Source organism: Lygodium microphyllum, chromosome 10, assembly GCF_053477565.2.
Source record: "Lygodium microphyllum isolate KBCC chromosome 10, Lygodium_microphyllum_v1.1.10, whole genome shotgun sequence".
In the NCBI taxonomy this organism is placed as follows: domain Eukaryota; kingdom Viridiplantae; phylum Streptophyta; class Polypodiopsida; order Schizaeales; family Lygodiaceae; genus Lygodium; species Lygodium microphyllum.
Window position 1 is genome coordinate 70040589 of NC_141144.1, and position 23027 is coordinate 70063615.

Genomic DNA, 23027 nt, shown 5'->3' on the forward strand with positions numbered 1-23027 from the left:
GAGCAGTATTGTTACAGATAGGAGGCGATCCTAGCCTCATCCACCCCTCTAGAGAGCAGTTACAGACTTTTTCAATGTAGCTGAACCCCTATAGCTGCTGCCACCCCAAACACTGCATCTCCTATTGATAGGCGTCGTCGAGGAACATCATTAGACGGCATCATAGTTGACAGAGCTACAGCATTACGCAGAGCACGACACCCTAGAGTACCTACTTGGCAGCATAGGCATGTCCATATGTATCACATTCTCATCATGATTGCTCATTAAAAATGCAGATTGACGCATTGACTCAATCGGAGGTAGCTTGCATAGTCTTGGTGGATTCCATAAACTGAGGGGGAGATAATCTAAACTCTTTTTAAACTTGGTTTTTCCAAGGTTTTCAGTTTTCCATACTTCTCACTCCAGTATACCATGTAGACCTACACATAAATTTATCTCTTCTTCTTTGATGAGAGATGATGCCTGTTGTATTGGTTATGGTCTCATAGGCCATTTTGGCCTTCTAGAGACGTTAATAGATCTTATATTCTCTTCTCTTCTCTTCTCTCTCTCTCTCTCTCTCTCTCTCTCTTTTTCCGTAAAAGGTAATTATATTAATTACGAAAAAAAGGTACAAGTTTACATGATTACAAGATACACGATGGCTCTAAGCCATCATGTGTAAAATCTCTCTGTCTTTCTAAAGTGGTAAACGACCAAAGGGTTACAAAAAGTCATGGCAAAGACGCAGAGGAAATTGCCATATGCCAGGGAAGTAAGTCCTCCCGAGGGAGTAAGTTAGAGTGCCGAATGAGATCTATCTGCCAATGCAAAAGGCCTTTAAGCCTAGCAATATGTCCCTAAACATTATAGGCTGAATCAAAAAGAAAAGCATTCCAAATACTCCAATTGTGCCAATAGCCCCAGTATCTAAGAAAGTGAAAGAAGATCTTCATATGTAACTGAGCCGGTGCGGGGTATTTAGGCCGCGCAAAAACCCAGTCAAAAGAGCTTAACAAGAAGCCAACCACTGCTCGCCAAACTGCCGACAAGAGGGACCAGATTTTCTTAGCAAGAGGGCAAGAAATAAATTGATGACGGGTCAATTCCACACTAGTGGTGCAAAAGAAACAATTGCCGTTGGAGATTCGACGCTTGGAAAGGGCTGAAGCAAGAGGAAGACCACCAATCATCACCCTCCAAAGAAAGACCTTGCATTTGAAAGGTGTCTTGTTCAACTAGCCCTCCATCACAGTTACCTTCCACCATGACTGAGGTTTACGCAAACCCCATACAGTATTAGCTTTAGTAAGCAGCCATTGATGATCTTTAATTAGAAGATGATACACCTGGTTAGCTAAGGCCTTTTCCAAATTCAGCCGGCCTACAAGGTCCCAGTCCTGCCAAGGACGATCCAAAGTAATGGCAGGAAAGGGTTGTCTGCTTTGGAGCACCATTAAAAGCTGACCCCAATCACGGTATCCATGAGGAATCCTGAAAAGCCTTCTGGCTGTACGAAACGATATCAACACATTGCGGCTGGCAAGGGTAGCATCTGCCAACTGAAGTCAAGCCCAAACATGCCATGCGGTTAAATTTTGGTCTAAGCTTATGTTTACCTTCCCAAGAAAGTAATCGCGAGGCTGCCAACAATTCTAGTTGGAAAGAGTTAGTAGCTGAGCAGTCCTCCGTTGGATGCCACTAAGCCTTCTGGAGAACCAATTTCTAGGAACATACCAAATGAGCGAGCAGGGATGATGAAGGACTAGAAAACCGCGAGTCTGCATTAAGAACATGCCACCAGGAGCCCCGAATTTGGGTATTACCATGCACAAGTCCATGATCCTCAAGAAAATAACGAGCTATAAAGATCCACGGATGATGATCCAAGCACATAGCACGAAAAAGAGACCAACGGAGTGCCAGCATATGGGTTTCGGTATTCAAAATGGCCCCACCACCCATGCGTTTGTGGGTACATGCATGCGACCAAGAAATCCATGAAATGTCTGCATGCAAGGAGTCCTTCTTCCATAACATGAAACGAATGTACTAAGTCAGAGCATTCAATGTTGTAGTAGTCCAAGGCAGCAGTGGCAAGAAATATGTGAGCAGTGGCAACATAATTGTCTGAGCCACTTTGAGGCGAACATGGAAGGGCCAAGCCTGCGACTTCCAATACAGAAACTTAGCTACGAGTTTCTGTGAAATCCACTGAAGTAGTTGCTTCGGCCGAACATCAACACCCAACGGGTACCCAAGGTGCCTGACAATGGAACCACGGGGAACAACCATTCCCTACCAGTCCAGTGACTGTAAATCTGACTCCGTGCAACTGAGGATGGCTGATTTCAAAGCATTGATACGAAGGCCAAAAGCATGACCAAAAAAAGTCCAGACATCCAATGCTTTACAAAGATTATCCTTGTCCGCACGCAAAATCGTAAAGCTATCATTAGCCAAGGATTGACTAATGAAGTGCTGTCCAAAAGAAAGAGACAATCCCGCCAACTGAGTAGAAGCTGCCATATGAGATAACATCGAAAGAACCGGATGAGTCGCAAGAGCAAAAAAGAGAGGACTCAAAGGGCAACCTTGTCTCACAGAGCGAGCAAGGACAAATGGCTCAGTGACACCACCATTCAGCATAACTCGCGAAGAAGCCTTGGCACTAATGGTGTAGATCAAACGAGACATCCGAGTACCAAAGCCCATACGATGAAAGACCAATTCAAATAATCAAAAGCCTTTTCCAGGTCCAATTGAATCAATAAAACCTCCTGATTAGAGTGTCTTGCATAGTCAATAGCCATTTGTACATTTAAGACATTATGCAGAATGTTTCGGCCCTTAATGAAACCATATTGAAGAGGATGCACAATGGCAGGAAGATGCTTATGAAGCCAATTCGCCATTACTTTGGAAAAGATTTTATACATAGAACCCATCAAAGAAATTGTTCGCCAATGTTTCAGCATAGATGGCGACGGAACTTTTGGAAGCAGTTTGATAAGTCATTCTTTCCATGAGAAAGGCATGAACCCCGTTTCCCAAACCTGCTGAAACATAGCCATCAATGGTTTCACCAGTTGGGTAGCAAAAGCCTCAAAGAATTCATTGGTGAGACCATCCCAACCAGGACTTTTATCCTTGGGCAAGTGTAACAAAACATCCATAACCTGCTCCTCATGAATATCTGTCTCCAAAGTAGTTCGCATGTCATGTGGAACCTAATTGCAAACCAAATCATAGAAAACTGAGTGGGCATGAGTAATTTGGTCCAAAGCTAAAGGAGTAGAACCAAGAAGGTCTAGAAAATAATTCCTATACATATTCACAATAGTCTGAGGATCAATGACCATTTGACCTTCTGCATCCTGGAGTCTAGTCATATTCTCTCGAGCAAGAGATGCATGGAGAGCTCAAAAGAACTTATGAGTCTGACAGGCATTGTCCTGCAAATTCTCTGTCAAATTTTGTAATTTGGCCTGCTGATAAGATTTCAACTGAAACTCTTTAATAAGATTAGCCAAACGCATAGCCAATGGCAGCAGAAATACATCATCAGGAGTCTCCACCAATAGAGAGCGAACCAAAGCCAGTAATTCCTCCGCTGCTTGTCGACGCCGCCGAGAAAGGGAGGCATGATGGATCCCATACTGCCGAGCAACCTGCGAGAGCAATCGTTCAAAAGAAGCATTGCCCTCAGAGGAGAAGTCCAATAAAAAGCTATCAATCAATTGCTGCATGTAGCCCCGAAAGATTGAATGCTTCAAATAAGACGAATTGAACCGCAAAGGAAGTCTATCCAGAAATCGCTTAAAAGGTGCAATGGGTTGTGCAAGCATCTCAAGCTGTAGAGAAAAATGGTCCGACAAGGCATATTGCTGCAACACTTTCATTTCCAGCATCTCAGGAAGAAAATCATCATCCAGCATGATGTACATGCGGTCCAATCGCGACCATGTAGTTGTATACTGCGCAGAATGGAAAGTAAAACCTATAGAAGAAGGGTGTAGCCATGACCAGAGATCTTGCTTAAGTACGGCAAGAGCAAACGCCTTCCATACACGGCTTTCCGGAGCATCCATCAGGGAATGCTCTGATGTGGACTGTGAAGGATCAACACACATATTAAAATCCCCCATCAAAAAACCCCGTCTGCCAAGTGACAAAGAGGTCTGCAAAGTATTCCAAAGATCCCGGCAGGATAAAGGATTGTTTGGAGCATAGAGGCCAAGAAACCATAAGATCTCTCCTTCAAATAAAACTTCAATCACCACAAAACGACCATGCACATCATTTTTTATAAGAACAAGCTGATATTTCTCATGTACAATCATAAGCACACCAGAATAGTGCCTGGCAGGTGTCCCTGCATAAAACAAGCGAAATCCATGGCAATCCACAACTTTTCATGCTTCCTTGTGACTCTTGTGCTCAACAGCACACAAGACATCCCATTGATTCTCATGCAATACAGTCCACATGGCATGTTGCTTATTGCGAGAACAAATGCCTCGCACATTCCACGTGGCCATCATCATATGTATTCAAAAAGAAAATCAGGAACGAGGCAAAGCTTGCCTCGATTTAATCTTTTCTGCTAGAATGTCAAGGACCCCCTTATCCAAAAAATCAGCTAACACGGCAAAAGAGTTCTGACGGCCAGATTTAGAGGTAGACGGTATATCCACTGACTTCGGGGTGGAACGGGGATAACGACGATCCCATGGGGTAATCACGTTACCTCTAGCATCAAAAACCAACTTAGCAGGTGGGCCCTTTGGACCGTCTGTATGTGGTTTTCTAGTAGGCTGATTCCGAGGAGTAGAAGAAACCATAGCACGAGCAGTGTGCTCCAAAGACAACATTTCTTTCCTGTGCATATAAGTACACAAGAAATTGAAGCAGTATGCACAGTATCCGCCATGCCAGCATCAAACCTTTTGCCTTTTTTTGCACGTACATCTACCCAGTCATTGCTACGGGAATCCAAACCCGAAACATGTTGTTTACCTTTATCCAGAACTTTGGGTGGCTGGGTTGCATCCTGCGACGGAGCATCAAGCACCATATCTTCCATGGGCAGCAAAACATGCTCAACATCTGAGGTCGGTTGCTTTACTGGGCATTCGGCCATAAAATGCCCTAATTTTCCACAGGAGAAACAATGCCCTGCAAAGCTACCCCATTTCAAACGAAAGTGCAATGGATGCATGCCAAAACAATTAAGATGTAACCAAGCAGGCCTTTTCCGAGCAGTGTCCCATAACATACACAAACGGTTACGATTCATGGCCCTTAGGCTTGGGGGGACCAAAACAGTGCCCACAACGGCTATGGTATCCTTTAACAGAGGCCAATAGACGGCCAGATAGTTTTCCACCTCAACCCACACCGGGTATTCACGTTGAAGCAGGCGCTGAAAATCAGCCATTGGGCGCCATGGCACAACATGAACCAAACGGCAATCAAAGAACAATGGCAGGTTAGACAGCAGATCAGCACGATTCTTCTCAGATTTCAATAGCACCTCATAAAAGCCTCGGGGCCCAACAAAAATCTCTTCAACACACTCCCCCTGTAGTAGACCTTGCAGCCATTAGCGAATATGAGAAAGCATTGGGATCCTACCAGTGAATAAGAGTATAACAGCACATTCATAAAACACTAAAAATGAGCGCAAAACATTTTTCGGATCCACAGTGGCTTCCAAAACATCTTCAGTTTCAGAGTTAGAAAACGCTTCATGATTATGTTGAGCATAATCGCCAAGCAGAGTGTTGGCAAACTCCAACAAATGCTCCCAGTCAACATCCTGAGAATCCACAGAATCAGAAGCAACCTGTGCATAAGAATGTTCCTAATGATCCATTGTCTCTTCCGACGTATGCTTGGTGCGTTTGCCCTCATGCTAGAAGTCAGGACTAGGGGGCATCTCCTCTGTACAAGGAACCATATCCTCTGGTTCCTCTGTATCAGAATCCGGACCAAGGGCTGCCACCGTTTGGTCGATAAAGGCCATATCCAGACCAGCCATATTGTATCACCAGTTGTGCAGGTCCGATGGAGAGCCAGGAGCTCACGGAAGGCAGAAACAGCACAGGCCTCTCTCTCTCTCTCTCTTTTTTTTCGTAAAAGGTAATTGTATTAATTACGAAAAAAATACAAGATTACTTGATTACAAGATACATGATGACACTAAGCCATCATGTGAAGAGGTTCTCTCACTCCTTCTCTCTCTCTTTTTTCTGATTACAAGAGACACGAGGGCCCTAGGCCAACGTGTGAGGAATCCCCGTAGTAATGCACTAAAAAGGTTACACCAATCATGGCAACGACCCTGAGGCAATTGCCATATGCCAAGGATGCAAATCCTCCCGAGGGAGCAAGTCGGAGTGTCGGATGAGATCTAGCTGCCAATGCAAGAGCCCTTTAAGCCTGGCAATATGTCGCGGTACATTAGAGGCCGAATCAAAGAGGAAAGCATTGCGCGTGGTCCAAATGTGCCAGCATCCCCAGTATCTGAAAAAGTGAAATAAGATCTTCACATGCAACTGTGGCGGTGTGGGATACTTCGGGCGCACAAAAACCCAGTCGAAAGGAGTTAGTGAGGACCCCACCACCACGCGCCAAATGTGCGACAAGAGTGACCAGATATTCTTGGCGAGCGGGCAAGAAAGAAAACGATGTCGGGCCGATTCCGCCGGTGTGGTACAGAAGAAACAATTGCCATTCGAGATGCGATGCTTGGCAAGGGCCGAGGCAAGAGGAAGACCACCAATCATCACCCGCCAAAGAAAGACCTTGCATTTGAAAGGTGTCTTATTCAGCCAGCCCTCCATCAGCGTTGTCTGCCACCATGACAACGATTTCCGCAGTCCCCAAACAGTATTAGCTTTCTCACCCAGCCATTGGTGATCTTGAATGAGAAGATGATACACCTGATTAGTAGAGGCCTTTTCCAGACTCAACCGGCCTGCAAGGTTCCAGTCCTACCAAGGGCGATCCGCAGCCAGGGCAGGAAAGGGTTGCCTACCCTGAAGCTCCGACGAAAGCTTTTCCCATAAATCACGGTATCCGCGCGGGATCTTGAAGAGTCGTCTAGCAGTCCGAAACGATACGAGGACATTGCGAGTGGCAAGGGTAGCATCCGCAACCGACGTCACACCTAAATGGGCCATGCGGTTAAATCTTAGTCTGAGCTGATGTTTATCTTCCCATGAAAGGAGTCTCGATACTGCCAACAATTCCAGCTGAAAGGAGTTAGTCTGCAAGCAGTCCCCTACTGGGTGCCAACGGGCCTTTTGGAGCACCACTTTCCAAGAGCCGACCAAGTGCAGTAACAAAGAGGAAGAGGGACTGGAAAAACGAGAGTCAGCATTAAGGACATGCCACCAGGAGGCCCGAAGCCGTGTGTTACCATGGCGGAGCCCGCTGTCCTCAAGAAAATAACGGGCTACGATGGTCCTACTGAGAATGGCTGACTTAAAGGCATTGATGCGAAGCCCAGAGGCCTAACCAAAGAGTGTCCAAACATCTAATGCCCTTCGAATGTTGTCCCTGTCCGCCTGCAAAATCATAAAGGTGTCATCAGCCAAAGATTGGCTAACGAAGTGCTAACCCAAAGGGAGAGACAGCCCTGCCAGCTGAGCAGAGGCTGCCATGGAGGATAACATTGAAAGGACCGGGTGAGTCGCCAGGGCAAAGAAGAGAGGGCTCAAAGGACAACCCTGCCTGACCGAGCGTGCAAGGACAAATGGCTCTGTAACCCCACCATTGAGCATAACTCTAGAGGAAGCCGCAGCACTAATGGTGTAGATCAATCGGGACATCCGGGTACCAAAGCCCATAGCAGACATGAGATCGGCAATGAAAGACCAGTCCACATAATCAAACGCCTTTTCCAAGTCCAATTGAATCAATACCACTTCCTGACCGGAGTGCCGCGCATAGTCAATAGCCATTTGCATATTTAAGATATTATGCAGAATGTTGCGGCCCTTAATGAAACCATATTGGAGAGGATGCACAATAGCTGGAAGGTGCTTGTGAAGCCGATTCGCCAACACTTTGGAGTAGATTTTATACATGGAGCCCATCAAAGAGATTGGTCTCCAATGTTGCAGCTTTGACGGCGAAGGGACCTTTGGAATTAGTTTGATAAGGCCTTCTTTCCATGAGGAGGGCATGACCCCTGTTTCCCAAACCTGCTGAAACATGACCACCAATGGCTTCACCAACTGCGTGGCCGAGGTCTGAAAGAATTCATTAGTGAGACCATCCCAGCCAGGACTTTTATCCTTCGGCAGGTGCAACAAAACATCCATAACCTCCTCCTCGCAAATATCGGCCTCCAAAGTGGCTTGCATATCAACTGGAACTTGCTGGCGGACCAGATGATAGAAGACCGAGCGGGCATGCGTAACATGGCTAGAAGGCGAGGGAGAAGAACCAAGAAGTTCCATAAAATAATTTCTGCACATAGTGACAATGGTCTGCGGATCAGTGACCATGCGACCTTCCGAATCCTGGAGTCTGGTCATATTTTCACGAGCCGGAGACGCATGCAAGGCGCGAAACAACTTATGAGACTGGCAGGCACTATCTTGCAATGTGTCAGTCAAGTTATGCAGCTTGGCCTGCTGATAAGATTTCAACTGAAACACTTGAATAAGATGGGCCAAACGCCTCTCCAGTGACAGCAGAAAATCATCATCTGGGGAATCCAGGAGCAAGGAACGGACCAAAGCTAGTAAGTCCTCTGCTGCATGTCGACGTCGGCGACAAAGCGAGGCATGATGGATCCCGTACTGCCGAGCAACCCGCTGCACATTAGAGAGCAGCCGTGCAAATGAAGGCAAGCCCTCAGAGGCGAAGTCCAATAAGAACCTCTCAATCAACTGCTGCATATAGCCCTGGAAAATTGAATGCTTCAAATAAGAGGAGTTGAAACGTAAAGGGAGCCTATCCAGCAATTGCACAAAAGGTGCAATAGATTGTGCCCGCATCTCAAGCTGGAGGGGAAAATGGTCCGACAACGCATATTGCTGCAAGACCTTCATTTCCAGCATCTCGGGAAGAAAATCATCCCCCTGCATGATATACATTCTGTCCAGCCGCGACCAGGTAGTTGCATATTGTGCGGAATGAAAAGTAAACCCCGAAAAAGAAGGGTGAAGCCACGACCAAAGATCTTGCTTGAGTACGTGCAAAGCAAAGGAACTCCACACCCGGCTTTCCGGCGTATCCATTACCGAATGCCCTGAAGTGGACTGAGAAGAGTCAACACACATATTGAAATCGCCCATCAAAAACCCCCTTCGGCCAAGTGACATGGAGCCCTGCAAAGTGGACCAAAGATCCCGTCGGGATGCGGGATCATTCGGAGCATAGAGGCCCAACAACCATAAAATCTCTCCTTCAAATAAGACTTTGATTACCAGAAAGCGGCCCCGCACATCATTTTTAACAAGGACAGGCTGATATTTCTCATGGACAATCATCAGCACGCCCGAATAGTGCGTAGCAGGGGTCCCTGCATAAAACAGACGGAATCCATGACAATCCACAACTTTTCCTGCTTCACCGTGACTTTTGTGCTCAACTGCACACAATGCATCCCACTGGTTCTCATGCAAGACGGTCCACATGGCATGTTGCTTATGGCGAGAGCAAATGCCTCGCACATTCCACGTGGCTATCTTCATGTATCCTCAAAGAAGGAAGTCAGGAACGAGGCGCCTGCTGCCTCGATTTCACCTTTTCCGCGAGAGCATCCAGGACACCCTCATCCAGAAAATCAGCCAATACTGCAAACGAATTCTGGCGACCTGCTTTAGAGGTAGAAGGGAAATCCACTGCCTTGGGAGAGGGGCGGGGATAACGCCGATCCCAGGGTGTAATAACATTACCTTTGGCATCAAACGCCAGCTTAGCAGGTGGGCCTTTGGGGCCGTCGGTATAGACTCTCCTTGGAGACTGATTACGGGGGGCAGACGGGGCCGTAGGACGCGCAGCCTGCTGTGAAGTGACCATTTCTTTCCTGCGCGTATACGTGCGCACGGAATCCTGGGAAGCAGTAGGCCCAGGATCCGCCAGGCCTGCATCCAACTTTTTACCTTTTTTGGGACGTGCCTCAATCCAGTCAGTGCGACAGGAATCCACACTCAGGACCTGTTGTTTGCCTTTATCCATGACATGAGGAGACTGAAGGGCTTCCTGGGGCGTGGCATCAAGCACCATGTCATCTTTGGGCAGCACAACCTGCGCATCCTCCGAAGACGGTTGCCTTTCAGGGCATTCGGCCATGAAATGCCCCAATTTACCACATGAAAAGCAGTGTCCCGCAAAGTTGCCCCATTTCAAGCGAAAATGCAAAGGATGCATGCCTGAACAATTGAGGCGAAGCCACGCAGGCCTTTTCCTGGCCATGTCCCATAGCATGCATAAACGGTTTCGGTTCATCGCCCTGAGGCTTGGGGGAACCAGCACTGTTCCCACAACCGCCATCGCATCCTTCAACATGGGCCAATAGACCGCCGGACAATTTTCCACCTCCACCCACACCGGGCATTCTCGTTGAAGCAGACGCTGGAAGTCAGCCATGGGGCGCCATGGCACAACATGGACCAAGCGACGATCAAAGAATAGTAGCAACTTGGACAGGAGCTCAGCTCGATGCGTTTCCGATTTCAACAGCACCTCATAAAAGCCGCGAGGTCCAAGGAAGATCTCCTCAACACACTCCCCTTGCAATAAATGGTGCATCCACTGGCGAATATGCGAAAGCACTGGGATCCTGCCAGTGAAGAAAAGTATAACTGCACGGTCATAAAACACCGAGAAGGATCGCAAGACTGATTTGGGGTCCACCGTGGCTTCCAGCACATCATCCGTTGCCGCATCAGAAAAAGATTCATTATTATGCTGGACATAATCGCCAAGCAGAGTATTGGCAAAGTCCAGCAAATGCTCCCAGTCAATTTCCTACGAATCCACAGGATCAGAGGCCACTTGCACATAGGAACTTTCCGGAGGACCCATTGGCTCATCAGAAGTATGCTTGGAGCGTTTGCCGGCAGGCGGCAGTTCAGAACCCGGAGGCAACTCCTCCGTGCATGGCACCATATCCTCCGGCTCCTCTGCATCGGAATCAGGGCCAAGGGCTGCCACCGTCCGGTCGAGAAAATCCATATCCAGGCCAGCCATACTGCTGTCTTCGCGTTCGCGCTCTCTCTCTCTCTCCCTCCCTCCCTCTCTCTCTCTCTCTCTCTCTCTCTCTCTCTCTCTCTCTCTCTCTCTTCTCTCTCTGTGCAAGTCCCGCAGACTTGTCGGCCTCAGCCGTGGCCTATCCCGAGGGAGTGTAGATAGCGCGTGGGTCAGGGCGCAACCCTAACGGAGCAGATGCAAGAGGGCAAAACGCAGGGCCAACGGGCAGTGACAAAGGCCAGAACGCTGAGGAGGAAGGCTGGCAAGCGACGGCAGGGCTGAACCGTCAGCAACAGACTCACTGCGAAGCAGGGATCAGGCGACAGTCCAGCGGGCCCAGGTCCGATGGCGACGGGAGGAGCTCTGACACGCAGAGCAGACGCGCGTTGACCAGGAGCAGAGCCCGCAGGTCAGACGGGCGACGGCAGGGCGGGGCACGTAGCCAACGGGCGCCAGATGCTGGCGACGGCGACGGGTCTGCTGACGACGACGACGGGGCACAGGCGACAAGGCTGCAGGCGATGGCGACGGGGCACAGGCGACGCAACAGGCGTCAGGCGGCAGACTGGCGATGACGAACAGGGCCGCAACGAGCAGGTCCCACTGGCATGACACGCGACAGGAGCAGGGACGATGGCGGGTGAGGGGCGACGGTCATCCAGTCGACGGCAAGGCAGGGCACGCAGGCGGCGTCATCCTCTGTGTGTGTGTGTGTGTGTGTGTGTGTGTGTGTGTGTGTGTGTGTGTGTGTGTGTGTGTGCGCGCGCGCGCGCGCAGAGGCAAGGCTGCTCTGTCTCAGTGCCGGGCTAGATTGCACGTGCGAGGCGCGAACGCAGGTAGCAGAAACCAGGGGCGCAGGCTCAAACACTTGATGCTGACTCTCGTTGGGGCGAAGAAGAGATTTGTGTGCCCTGTTGAAAACTGTCGCAGACGATCTGTTACCTGTGGCGAGCAGACAGTCGGCTGACAGGCGATGGCGGCCAGGTTTGATGGCGACGACTACGGCCAGGACCCGCAGGTCCAACAGTCAACGACGGCGACCAGGACCCGCTGGTCAGACGGCCGACGGCAGGGCGGAGCGCTGAGGCGGCGACATCACGTTCCTCTTCTCTTCTCTCTCTCTCTCTCTCTCTCTCTCTCTCTCTCTCTCTCTCTCTCTCTCTCTCGTAAAACTCTCTCTCTCTCTCTCTCTCTCTCTCTCTCTCTCTCTCCCTCTCTCTTTTTTTTTTCGTAAAAGGTAATTGTATTAATTACGAAAAATACAAGATTACTTGATTACAAGATAGTTAATGACACTAAGCCATCAGGTGAAAAAGTTCTCTCGCTCGCTCTCTCTCTTTCTGATTACAAGAGGCACGAGGGCCCTAGGCCAACGTGGGGAAAATCCCAGTAGTAGTGTACTAAAAAGTTACACGAATCATGGCAACGACCCAGAGGCAATTGCCATATGCCAAGGAAGCAAATCCTCCCGAGGGAGCAAGTCAGCGTGTCGGATGAGATCTAACTGCCAGTGCAAGAGGCCTTTAAGCCTGGCAACATGGCGCGGTACATTAGAGGCCGAATCAAAGAGAAAAGCATTGCGCGTGGTCCAAATGTGCCAGCATCCCCAGTATCTGAAGAAGTGAAATAGTATCTTCATATGCAACTGTGGCGGTGTGGGATACTTCGGGCGCCCAAAAACCCAGTCGAAAGGAGTTAGCGAGGAGCCCACCACAGTGCGCCAAATGTGCGACAAGAGTAACCAGATATTCTTGGCGAGCGGGCAAGAAAGAAAACGATGTCGAGCTGATTCCGCCGTTGTGGTACAGAAGAAGCAAGTGCCATTGGAGATGCGACGCTTGGCAAGGGCCGAGGCAAGAGGAAGACCACCAATCATTACCTGCCAAAGAAAGACCTTACATTTGAAAGGTGCCTTATTCAGCCAGCCCTCCATCAGCGTTGTCTGCCACCATGTCAGCGATTTCCGCAGTCCCCAAACAGTATTAGCTTTGTCACCCAGCCATTGGCGATCCTGAATAAGAAGATGATAGACCTGATTAGTAGAGGCCTTTTCCAGACTCTCTCTCTCTCTCTCTCTCTCTCTCTCCCCCCCCCCCCCTAATTTTCATGGTGATAATTGATCGAGTTGGTTAAGTTAAAGAATTGTCATTATCACGTTCTTTCCCACACTTATAATAAGTGATAAGGTCTCATGAAAAAAACAAATTAATTACCGTGTAAGTTTGTGTACATATGAATTAATTCAGTTTAAGTGAATCTTAACTAAATTTTATCTTAGTTTATCAAATTCACGTGGGAAACTACATTCAATAGATTAATGATTAATAATTACATTAATTTTCAAATTTGATTATTAGTATAGAAATTGGTAAAACATAGGAAAAGAAAGGGAAACGTATGCAAGGGGTGAGAACACAACATGCTAACCACATGTGGACTATATTTGACAGATCATGGCTGCCCATTGATCATACATCACCATCTTTTGATGGTCGAACTTAACCCTGGAGCTATGATGCTGGTGATGCTGGTGATGCATTTCTTTTTGTTGGCAATGCTGTTTTGAGCATGCAATGGTAGTTTGTGGGCAAGTGATGGCTGTTCTGGTGCAGGTGATAGCGTTTCTAGTTGGAAGACATTGTTTCAAGGTTAACTATGTGTTATGGAGCTGTTTTGAGTTCTCCTGCAGAGTTCAATGCTTTTCTTACCATGTTTCTTGATATCTCAGAGAGATAAATCACGATAGATGTGTTTGAGGGTTTTCTTTTGCATTGGCCGTGAAGGATATGGGCAAGATTGTGATTGTTCGGCGGTGGAGCTTGTGAGCGCGGACAAATCAGCCATGGCAGACGGAACTCCATCTAGAAAGAACATACACACATATACAAAGCGAGGGAGAGAGAGAGAGAGAGAGAGAGGAGGGGGGGGGCACGGGGGGCGGGAATGTGCATGGGGCTGTCCGGGTCCTGAGAACCATGGTGACTTGGGTCTTACCCTGGGGCTTCTGTGCTTTCCTCAACATGCCCCTCCTATCACTCATCAGCATCTTACTCGTTGCACTAGCCTTCTTCTGTCCACCTGGGGGTCTGCGTCGTGCCCGTCTCCAGCCTCTACCACAGCGCTAGCTCTGCGCCCTGTCTCCAGCCTATGCCACCTCTGCTGTGCACCTGCCACTAGCTTTCACCATGCTGCCTGCTGTGTGCAGACCCTATTCTCCTGCAGCGGTTATGTGCAGGCCCTATTCTCCTGCAGTGGCTACCTACAGTACACACAACTGATGCCTACCTGGTTCCATCTTCGATCTACTCCTCCCTGTGACCACCTTGTTCTTCCCGTAGAGCGTCTGCGATAGTCACAGCACGAGTGCTGATAGCTCCTATGCCTCGATGGAAGATCGGTAGATGGCTCAGATGGATGAGGCACCTGTTGATTTGGGGCCAGACATGGACTTGGAAGAAGCTGCTGTGGAAGAAGATATGGTGCCTTGCACTGACGATATGGCTCTGAGCCTTCCTAAGGTTCAGCCCTCTGTCAAGTGCAGCAAGCGTCTCCATGTACAATCTCTTGGTGCTCCTAAGGCCCCTAATCCAAGTGTTTCTCCTCAACGCTCCTATGCCCAAGTGGCTTCTCCTTTGCAAGAATTATAGGAACCAAATTGGTAACAGTTGCTTGAGTTTGCCAATTCTATATTGGAGGAGTATGATGAGCACAATCATCGAGATATTCATGCCTCTGTGAGGGAAAAGATTTTGGATGCACATGTGAATACCCAGGAGGTTCTTCGCTCCTTTTTTGCATTCCATGAGATGTCATTCTTTTCATTACCAGCTGGATATTGGTTCTCACTAGGATCCATCGGTGGCTGACATCTCTTCTTCATGCTGATTATGTGGAGGAGATTTTTGCTTCCGCTTGGTTTCTATGAGGTTGTGCTCCGTTCTCCCTCGGCACAAGGTTTCCTTCTTGCTTAGTGGCCCCTCTTCTGTGAGAAACAGTTGGTGCATGTTGTTTCGTGGCACCCTATGCAGACTTCCAATGCTTGCTCAAGTAGGCATGTATATTGTGGGTGAAGGTCGAGCATTGCCCGGCGGTTTAGTAGGCCCTCCTCAAGGATGCTATGGCTCTAGTGGGTGGTGTGTTGGTGTCCCCCAGTCCACAGGTAGCCAACAGAAATCGATTGTGGATGTTATGGGACACAGCCAGAAAGAGGCCTAACTGGTTGTGGCTCAATCGCAGTGGTATGAGGCCTCTTTGGTTTCAGCTTAAGTGGGGTACTTTTGCTGGCCACTGTTTCTCTTATGAGCTGGGTCACTTTTCAGCAAAATGCCCAAACAGCAAAAGTACCCCGGTGGATCAGCCCGTGGACGAAGATCAAAGCACCACCCCCCCCCCCCCCCCCCCCCCCCGTCTTGTTGAGCAGTGGATTGTTCAACATAGCCAATCTAAGGTCCAACAACCATTTTCTCCATCGATTTTGGAGACACAAGCCTGGGGACCAAAGCTAGATGGAATAAAGGTAAAGCAAAGGAGGTCCTTGTGCCCACAGTGCTTGCTGGTCCTTCTCCTTCACAGGACCCCCTTTGCACGCATTTGCGCCATTCAGACAATTCTTTTGATACACCCATTGTTGGAGTTCCTACTGCCCCCAAGAATCTGCAACCCACCAAACAGCAACTACCATTACAACATGCCCATGATCCTCGAGCTCAGCTAGCTTTTGATGTTGCAGGTCGAGTCATCACCCCTTGGGATCGCAAGTATCCAAGTTCTACTTCCCCACCATGCAGATGGGCCTTCCTCCTCAAGGGCCAAACATCAAAGGCCCAACCTCTTCGTGGTGCTAGGCGACTTCTTTCAAGACGGTGTGTTGGAGACATTGGCAACAAAGGCCTAGGCTCAAGTGGCCAAATCTCATCAACACTCTTGATCCTCTCTCTTTGTCTAGTCCAAGGGTGCCCCTTGCACACTCGTCCTTCTATTCTTGCTGAATCCGTTGTTCTTGGTTCACATATGATGGCCTAGAGCCACCCCTATACTTTGTAATCATATTATCTTGTACTTTTTTTCGTAATTAATATAATTAGTCATTACGAAAATAAAGAGAGATTTCAACACATGGGCAAGGGATTTTATTCTAGGCCTCAATCATCTCAGGTGCCTGCAGCTAGGGTAGTTGATAAATGTGCTTCTGATTCTGCATTGAGTTTTGATGCTTGCAGGAGACTGTTGCCCTCTAGGGATGCTTTCTGTAATCAACAGCAGCAATTCTCTTCTCATACATGGATTGCTGGCTTGCAAAGGGTGCATCGTGTGGATATGATCTGTAGTGAAATGAAGGGATTTCAGGCTGCTAAATTTGTGGATCGTCCCAAGCAATTACCAAACACATGTGAACAAAGTGACCTCTAACAAAACATTGTGGTAATGGGCATGCAAGCGGGTGATGTGGCAGTTGGAGAATAGTGCAGATAGGCAGACACAATTCCCAGGTCAATGCAGGCATAGACAGCCATGTGAGAGGTAGTCCTAGGTCAACCACTATTTCAACACACACAAGTCATAGATCAGGTTGTAATATAAAAGTCAAGCCACTGTGAACAACCACCAACTGCTGGCATGGCAATGTATCAACGGAGAGAGACACACCAGGGCATAGTTACACTCAATTTAGGAAAGCCAGGTCACACACAAGCAACAAGACTACTGAACAAACACTAGCAGCCAATCCGGCAACACATCAATGGCGAGAGAGACACCAATGTGTGCTCACACTCAACAGAGAAAATTCAGATCACACACAAGTAACAAGACACTGCAAGGAATCTCTAGAGCTTGTCCTTTAGCACATGCTTAGTCTTTGTCCCCTTCCACATCCAAGTGTCCAGATTCGCAGCCCTAAGAGGTACCAACCATTAGGGCTGGGGAGCCTTCTAGATAAGTACAGATAAAGGGACCCTCAGCAATAGGTTGATATTCATCTAAATATGACAAGATTCTCAAAGCATATTTCATGCCCTCGATATCTCATGCAAACTCTAGTCATAATCTGCCACATTGTGAATGTTTCCATCATGCATATTACTGTTTATGTCCCATGTGAAAAGTTTTCCAACCACAAGGGACCTGGACTGGACATTGGAGCCATAGCATTGTTGGATTGAACTGCAATAACTCTTTAAGTGTTCGGATGGGTTTCTTACTATTTGGATTCTGAGGACACTTTGTTTTCCCTTTTTCACGTACATTAGAAGGCACATTTCAGCCATGCATTTGAAGCCAAAGCCTTGCATTTCCATCTGCATTTTCCTGACTGCAAGTTTTCGATGGAATGTTTTGATATTCCTTGTGCAGGCTGCCTTCGAGGCCCATTTCATTAGGGGTATCGCATTAAACGGAGGTGGATGTAGAACAAACAGGCATTCCAGTAAAATGCTTCCACATTTTGTGAAGATAAATTATGCTCCAGCAAGGACACCCCATTTTACATTGTATGCATGGCATTTCCATGCATGCACATAAAACTATGTTCTTCTAATTTCAGCATATTCTTGTTGGTTTGTGCCAAAAGAGCTCATTTGCAAGGGTAACAATATGCTCTTTGTTCAAATGATTTGATCTTTTGTAATTAGCTTGGTGAAGATATTTTCAACTGTCTACTGAAATAAAACTCTGGCAGCTGGAACCATTTCTCAAAGGCAGCCTACCTCCTGTGCATGATAGTGTCTCAACAGACATGAAAGGCATATACGCTGCCATGGAGGGGTTGAAGCTAGTCCTGTCTGATGTTCAACGATTGCAAATCAAGCTTAGGGTAAGTAGTTTTCTTGTTACACATAGTTGTGATGCATGTTTGACAAAAGACAAAGACAGCAACATTTCTAATATTTACAGAAATTCAAAGGAAATGTTCTAATGTCAGATTTGGCATTAGAAATGGTATTTTCAGATATGTGATAGTCATGTGCAATCTGTAGAAAATCCACTGTTAAGAACACAGTGTCATTATAAAATATAAGCATGCACAACAAGCTTTGGTCTTTCAAGTGACAATGTCTCGAATATGAAGTAATCTTTTCATTAAATGATATATATTTTGCAAATCACACAGTCAGTTGCTGGCCGCATTTTGAAAGATAGATGAAACAGCATAAATATTTAACACATGAATTTAGGTTCCAAGGCATACCTTACATGGATGCCTTTAGCAACAAGGACCATGTGACTGTCCTTTGATGGTTGTAAGAAGCATGATAAGTTGTTTGTGTTGCTTAGAAGAGTCATGTGCCACATGCATCCTATTACTAGTCATATAATAAAAGGATTAGATTCCTAAGCTAAAATTTGCCAATTTTCTAACTTCATTAGGCATGCTAAGAAAAAGTTCTCCAAGTTTCTTAAAATCCTCTGCAATTTGCACATTTTTCTAAGGTTTCGGAAGCCAGCTAAAAGATTTAGAGGTATCAGTTCACATACCCAAGAAGTATACGGAACATGTAATTAAAGGAGGCATGTATGGCCAATGTACCATGAACAAAATATGTGCATCCCAATCTTGTTCACTGTAGGGTTGCTGGTTCTTAAAGAGGCTGAATGCGATTAGAATGATCATGAGAGTGATGGAGGTCAAAAGGGGAAAGAAGTGCAGGTACCACCTTTGTAACTCTTAAATAATCTGAACAGGATGAAAGATGATGAGAATGAGGTTGAGAAAGAGCATGTTGGGGAGGATATTGTAGTTGCCAATGAAGATACGTCCTAGAATACATACTCGTATACTGGTCAGAACTCTGACTACAGGCCTGTACTAGTTGGAACTCTGTAAGTATATTGAGGGATTTTCAACCCACAAGAAATAAAGCTAGGATGTGTAGTCGATGCAAGAGCTACATTCCATTCTCCACTCTCAAAAAGATATATCCACGAGGAGCACGATTACATAGCTATCAAGGAGGTCATGCTTTGTACATGCCCTTCTAGTAGGCCATTTTTGAGAAATGTGTATGCTCTATGAGATCTCATTTTATCATGGGGGTAGAAGAAAGGAGCTGGACTACCTATTGACAACACGCCATGTATTCTTTGTGCATTGAACTGTGTGCGATGAGGGTGCCCAATCCATCTCCTCCTACATCAAAACGTGTCCGCTAATTCTATGTGTGTAGACAAACAAGCTCTATAACTTCTTGGCGACTACTATGGCCCCGGCCAAAGCCACTCTGGAGGGTTCCATTCCAACTCACCTAGAGGCCGACTCTTCCAAATCCAAAGGTGCCACTCTTGGAACTTAGCCCAAGGTATGTACATGTCCAACTCTGAGATCTTCCCCTTGGAGGCTGATAACACGGATCCTCCTCCAAGGGATGGCCAGCAAATCCTCATCTTGCTGTCCTTTGTCAATGACAGCTGACCACCAGCCTAAATTGTGACGAAAATATCGTGGAGAGCACCACCCACTTTGCCTACCACCTACAAGAGGATGCCCATTTGTGAGAAGTTAGAACCAACTAGCCCACACCTCTCCAAGCTACACAAGCTCTCTAATGGGAGGATCTAGCCATTGGGGCTGCCCTTTAGCTTTTAAGCTCTTTTTAATCTTTGCAAAGGCAATGTCCTTCTTCCTTCACTTGAGAGTGAGCAGCTTGCAAGGTCTCATGCTCCGTGTGAGAGTGGAAACGGAGTTGGTGGGCTTTAAGTACGTTGAGGTCATGGCTCTCTATGTTGAGGATGGTGAGGTGATGCTTGAGAGAGTGAGACTGGCATTGGAGTTGTTCTGTGTGGCTGCAAGTGTGAAGATTAATTAGTGAAAGTCAATTGGTTTTCTTATGGACCCTGATTCCAACACCAAATCCACTTGGGTTTCAAATGGGTGAGTAGGGGTTAGACAATCAGATACCTTGGGTTCCAAGTTACTCCAACCGAGCAATTCATCTTGGTACTTACTCCATTAGACAAAAGCTGACCTACTAAAGTATAGTCCACCTCTCCTTGGTGGGCAGGGCCCTTGTGGTCAACAAGGTTCTCTTGGCAGCAACTTGGTACATTGCTTCCTATTGGTGTTTCTCCTTGGCATATATGGTTCAGCTACATTTCTTGGTGCGAAACTTCGTCTAGGACAATTCATATGGTCCAAGGATTTCCGTGCCAATGTGGCTTGAAGGGTGTTGAGGGCAGGCTAGGGTTCATATCCAGAGTATCAAAGTCTAGCCTTGCTAGGGAAGCTAGTGGTCTGAGGGCTCACCCTATATGGATAGACATGGAAAGTCCTCTGAGATGGCTTTCAAGATGCGCACCTCAGCTAGGTGGGGAGTGGAAAGCATCCTTGAGATGGATCTTCATTGATGCACAAATCACACCACCTAGATCCTCTTTCCTTCACAATGTGATACGGGTCTGATAGGGCCTATGTAAGCCGTGAGGCCCTCGTACAAAGGTCCCCACTTTGTCACGAGGAGATTGATTGCCAACCTCTAGTCTAGAACCCTCAAGTTCGAGAGTGTGACAAGATATAGCTTGGAGAGCACCCTTGCATCCAGTGGACTAGTTGGGAGGTTGGCCCTACTCACAATATTAGGGTGTGGTGGGATGTTTACATGGCAGCAGATCAAGAGGTTCTACAATAGGCGATAGGATGTCAAAGGAGGGTCGAGGCTAGGAGGAGGGAGATTGATGCAGTGATTTGCAAGCACGGAGAGCTCTTGTGGATTTAGATGACAAGAGATTAGAGTTCTCCTTTCACACCTCAGCTACTTTTTGGGCGTGGAGAGGGGACACGATGTGTAGAGAGTTCTTCCAAGTGCACTTGCCGTGCACCTCGAGGGACCAAATTTGTAGCCTCCATGACCAACATGGGAGGCTCCATTCCTACCCAGAGAAAGTGATGGAGCTCGCCATTGATTTCTAAAGACATATTTTTTAGCAGGAGGCAGTCTTAGCTCGACTAATACATTGCAAAGAGCAAGTTTGGGATTGCATCCCATTCCTTGTCACAAGGGAGATGGGATGGTCTCTCCTTTCCCCTTTCACCAAGAAGAAGCCCGCTCTATTCATAAGATGGGCAAAAATGCCTTGGAAAGGATAGGTTGTCCAAGGCCTTCTTGTCTACATACTAGGAGGTGGTGAAGTACCCCTTGCTATGAGCATTTAAGGAGATCTTCAGTTCAAGATGGATGCCAAGCAGTATGTCAGTAGGTCCAATCAATCTTCTCCCCAAAGGGGGGAGACTACTTGGAGTTTTGCCAGTGGTGTGATCAATCACCTTATTGTAAGTTGCCTATAAGGCACTCACTAAGATTATTGATAGAAGACTCAGCCCCATCCACATACAAACACACTTAGTTAAGGATACGAGTATCTTAGACAATGTTTTTTCTTTCTTTGAGGCCAAAGAGTGGCATAGCACAGTAGCTAGCGGATGGCTATGCTATTTTTGAACTCTAAGAAGGCTTATGATAAGGTTGATTGGGACTTCCTAGGGGGTACCATGGCACAGCTAGGCTTTCCTCACCAACAAACAATCAAGGGTGTGATCACATTATATAGGTCCGCAACTAGCACGTCTAGGCTTTCCTCACCAGTAGTAGACAATCAAGGGTGTGATCACATTATATAGGTCTGCAACTAGCAAAGCAATCATCTAAGGGTGGAGAGAGGCAAAGATTCAACTAGAGAGGCCTTTAGGAATGGAGGGTACGATTCCCAAGCGACTCTTATAACAACCTCTAAATAGCTACTAGATCCCTCCAAAGGGCTCTCTTCTCCTCCTAACACTACTGATGAGCTTGGAGGGCCTCTTAACAAATCCTGCTCAACTCCCTTAAGGCCTCTACAACCTTCTTCACGATATGTCCATCCTATGACCACTCCGTGATCCAAAGCTATGTAGTCTGTCTCCTCACCTCCTCATACCCATAGATCAAATTTGTGGTGCATCAATTGTGAAGAGAATTGAGGTATGATTTGTCAAGATATGTGATGGTGCAGAGACACCGTCTCAAAAATACAAAAGAACACGATGATACACTAAATCATACTATGAGAAGGAAAGCTAATACAACGAAGCCAAAGCTTAGAAGATAACTACACTATCCTGTCTAAATCAAGCAGTAGCACCTATGGGAAATCTCCACTATGAAGGAAGCAAAACATAGTCCTCCGGGCAATGGGCTATCGAAGTAATCACTAGAAGGTGAAGGACAACTGTCGAGGGAGAGGAAATCAATCCTCTGATGTCGTCAGGGATGAAGAAGATAATCACCAGCTATTGAGAGAGTGAAACGCAGTCCTCGGACACCAAGAAGGGGACCAAGCTGCAAAACGCAGTAGTAGAACGCCGCAGTAAAATGCCGCAATAGAATGTAGCAGTAGAACATTGCAATAGAATGCTGCAACAAAACGCGGCAATAGAACATCACAATAGAATACCATAGTAGCACACGGAGTGGAGAGATAGTGGATGGTAAACATGAATTGCAAATTCCTTCGATAGGGATATGAGCAGCAGCAATGAGGAGAGAGAAGGGTGTTAAAATGACTGAAGAAGATTGTAGGAGAATGAATGAAGGGGGTGTGTAAATGAGAGGAGAGATGTTCTATATATAGGTCTCAACTGTCTAGGGTGGCACACTACTATGTGGATGCCCACTAATAAAGTGCCCAAAATGAGGGCACCAATCCTTTTTGGGGTTGTCAATATAAAACCCTAACGGACGTGAATAACTAAAGAAGTGGTTTTGTAACCATCCTTCCTTTCATAGATGGGTGGTAATTCCCTAACTACAACTTAGTTACAGTAGTAACATTTATTACAAAGCTAAGAAATGCAAATTAAC

The 23027-nt window shown here is 46.9% G+C and overlaps 1 protein-coding gene across 7 annotated transcripts in view; it reads left to right on the plus strand.

Moving 5' to 3' along the window:
* Positions 1–23027, plus strand: part of LOC148030133 (ATP-dependent protease La (LON) domain protein) — a 117943-nt gene that overhangs the window by 89377 nt on the left and 5539 nt on the right. For 4 of the 7 annotated variants that reach the window (XM_087686405.1, XM_087686406.1, XM_087686407.1 and 1 more), the window contains one exon: positions 17876–18010. In XM_087686405.1, coding sequence (XP_087542531.1) covers positions 17876–18010 — 135 coding nt within the window. Of the gene's footprint in view, positions 1–13649; positions 13730–17875; positions 18011–23027 lie in introns of all 7 variants that reach the window. The other 3 variants (XM_087686404.1, XM_087686408.1, XM_087686410.1) reach the window with 1 other exon arrangement.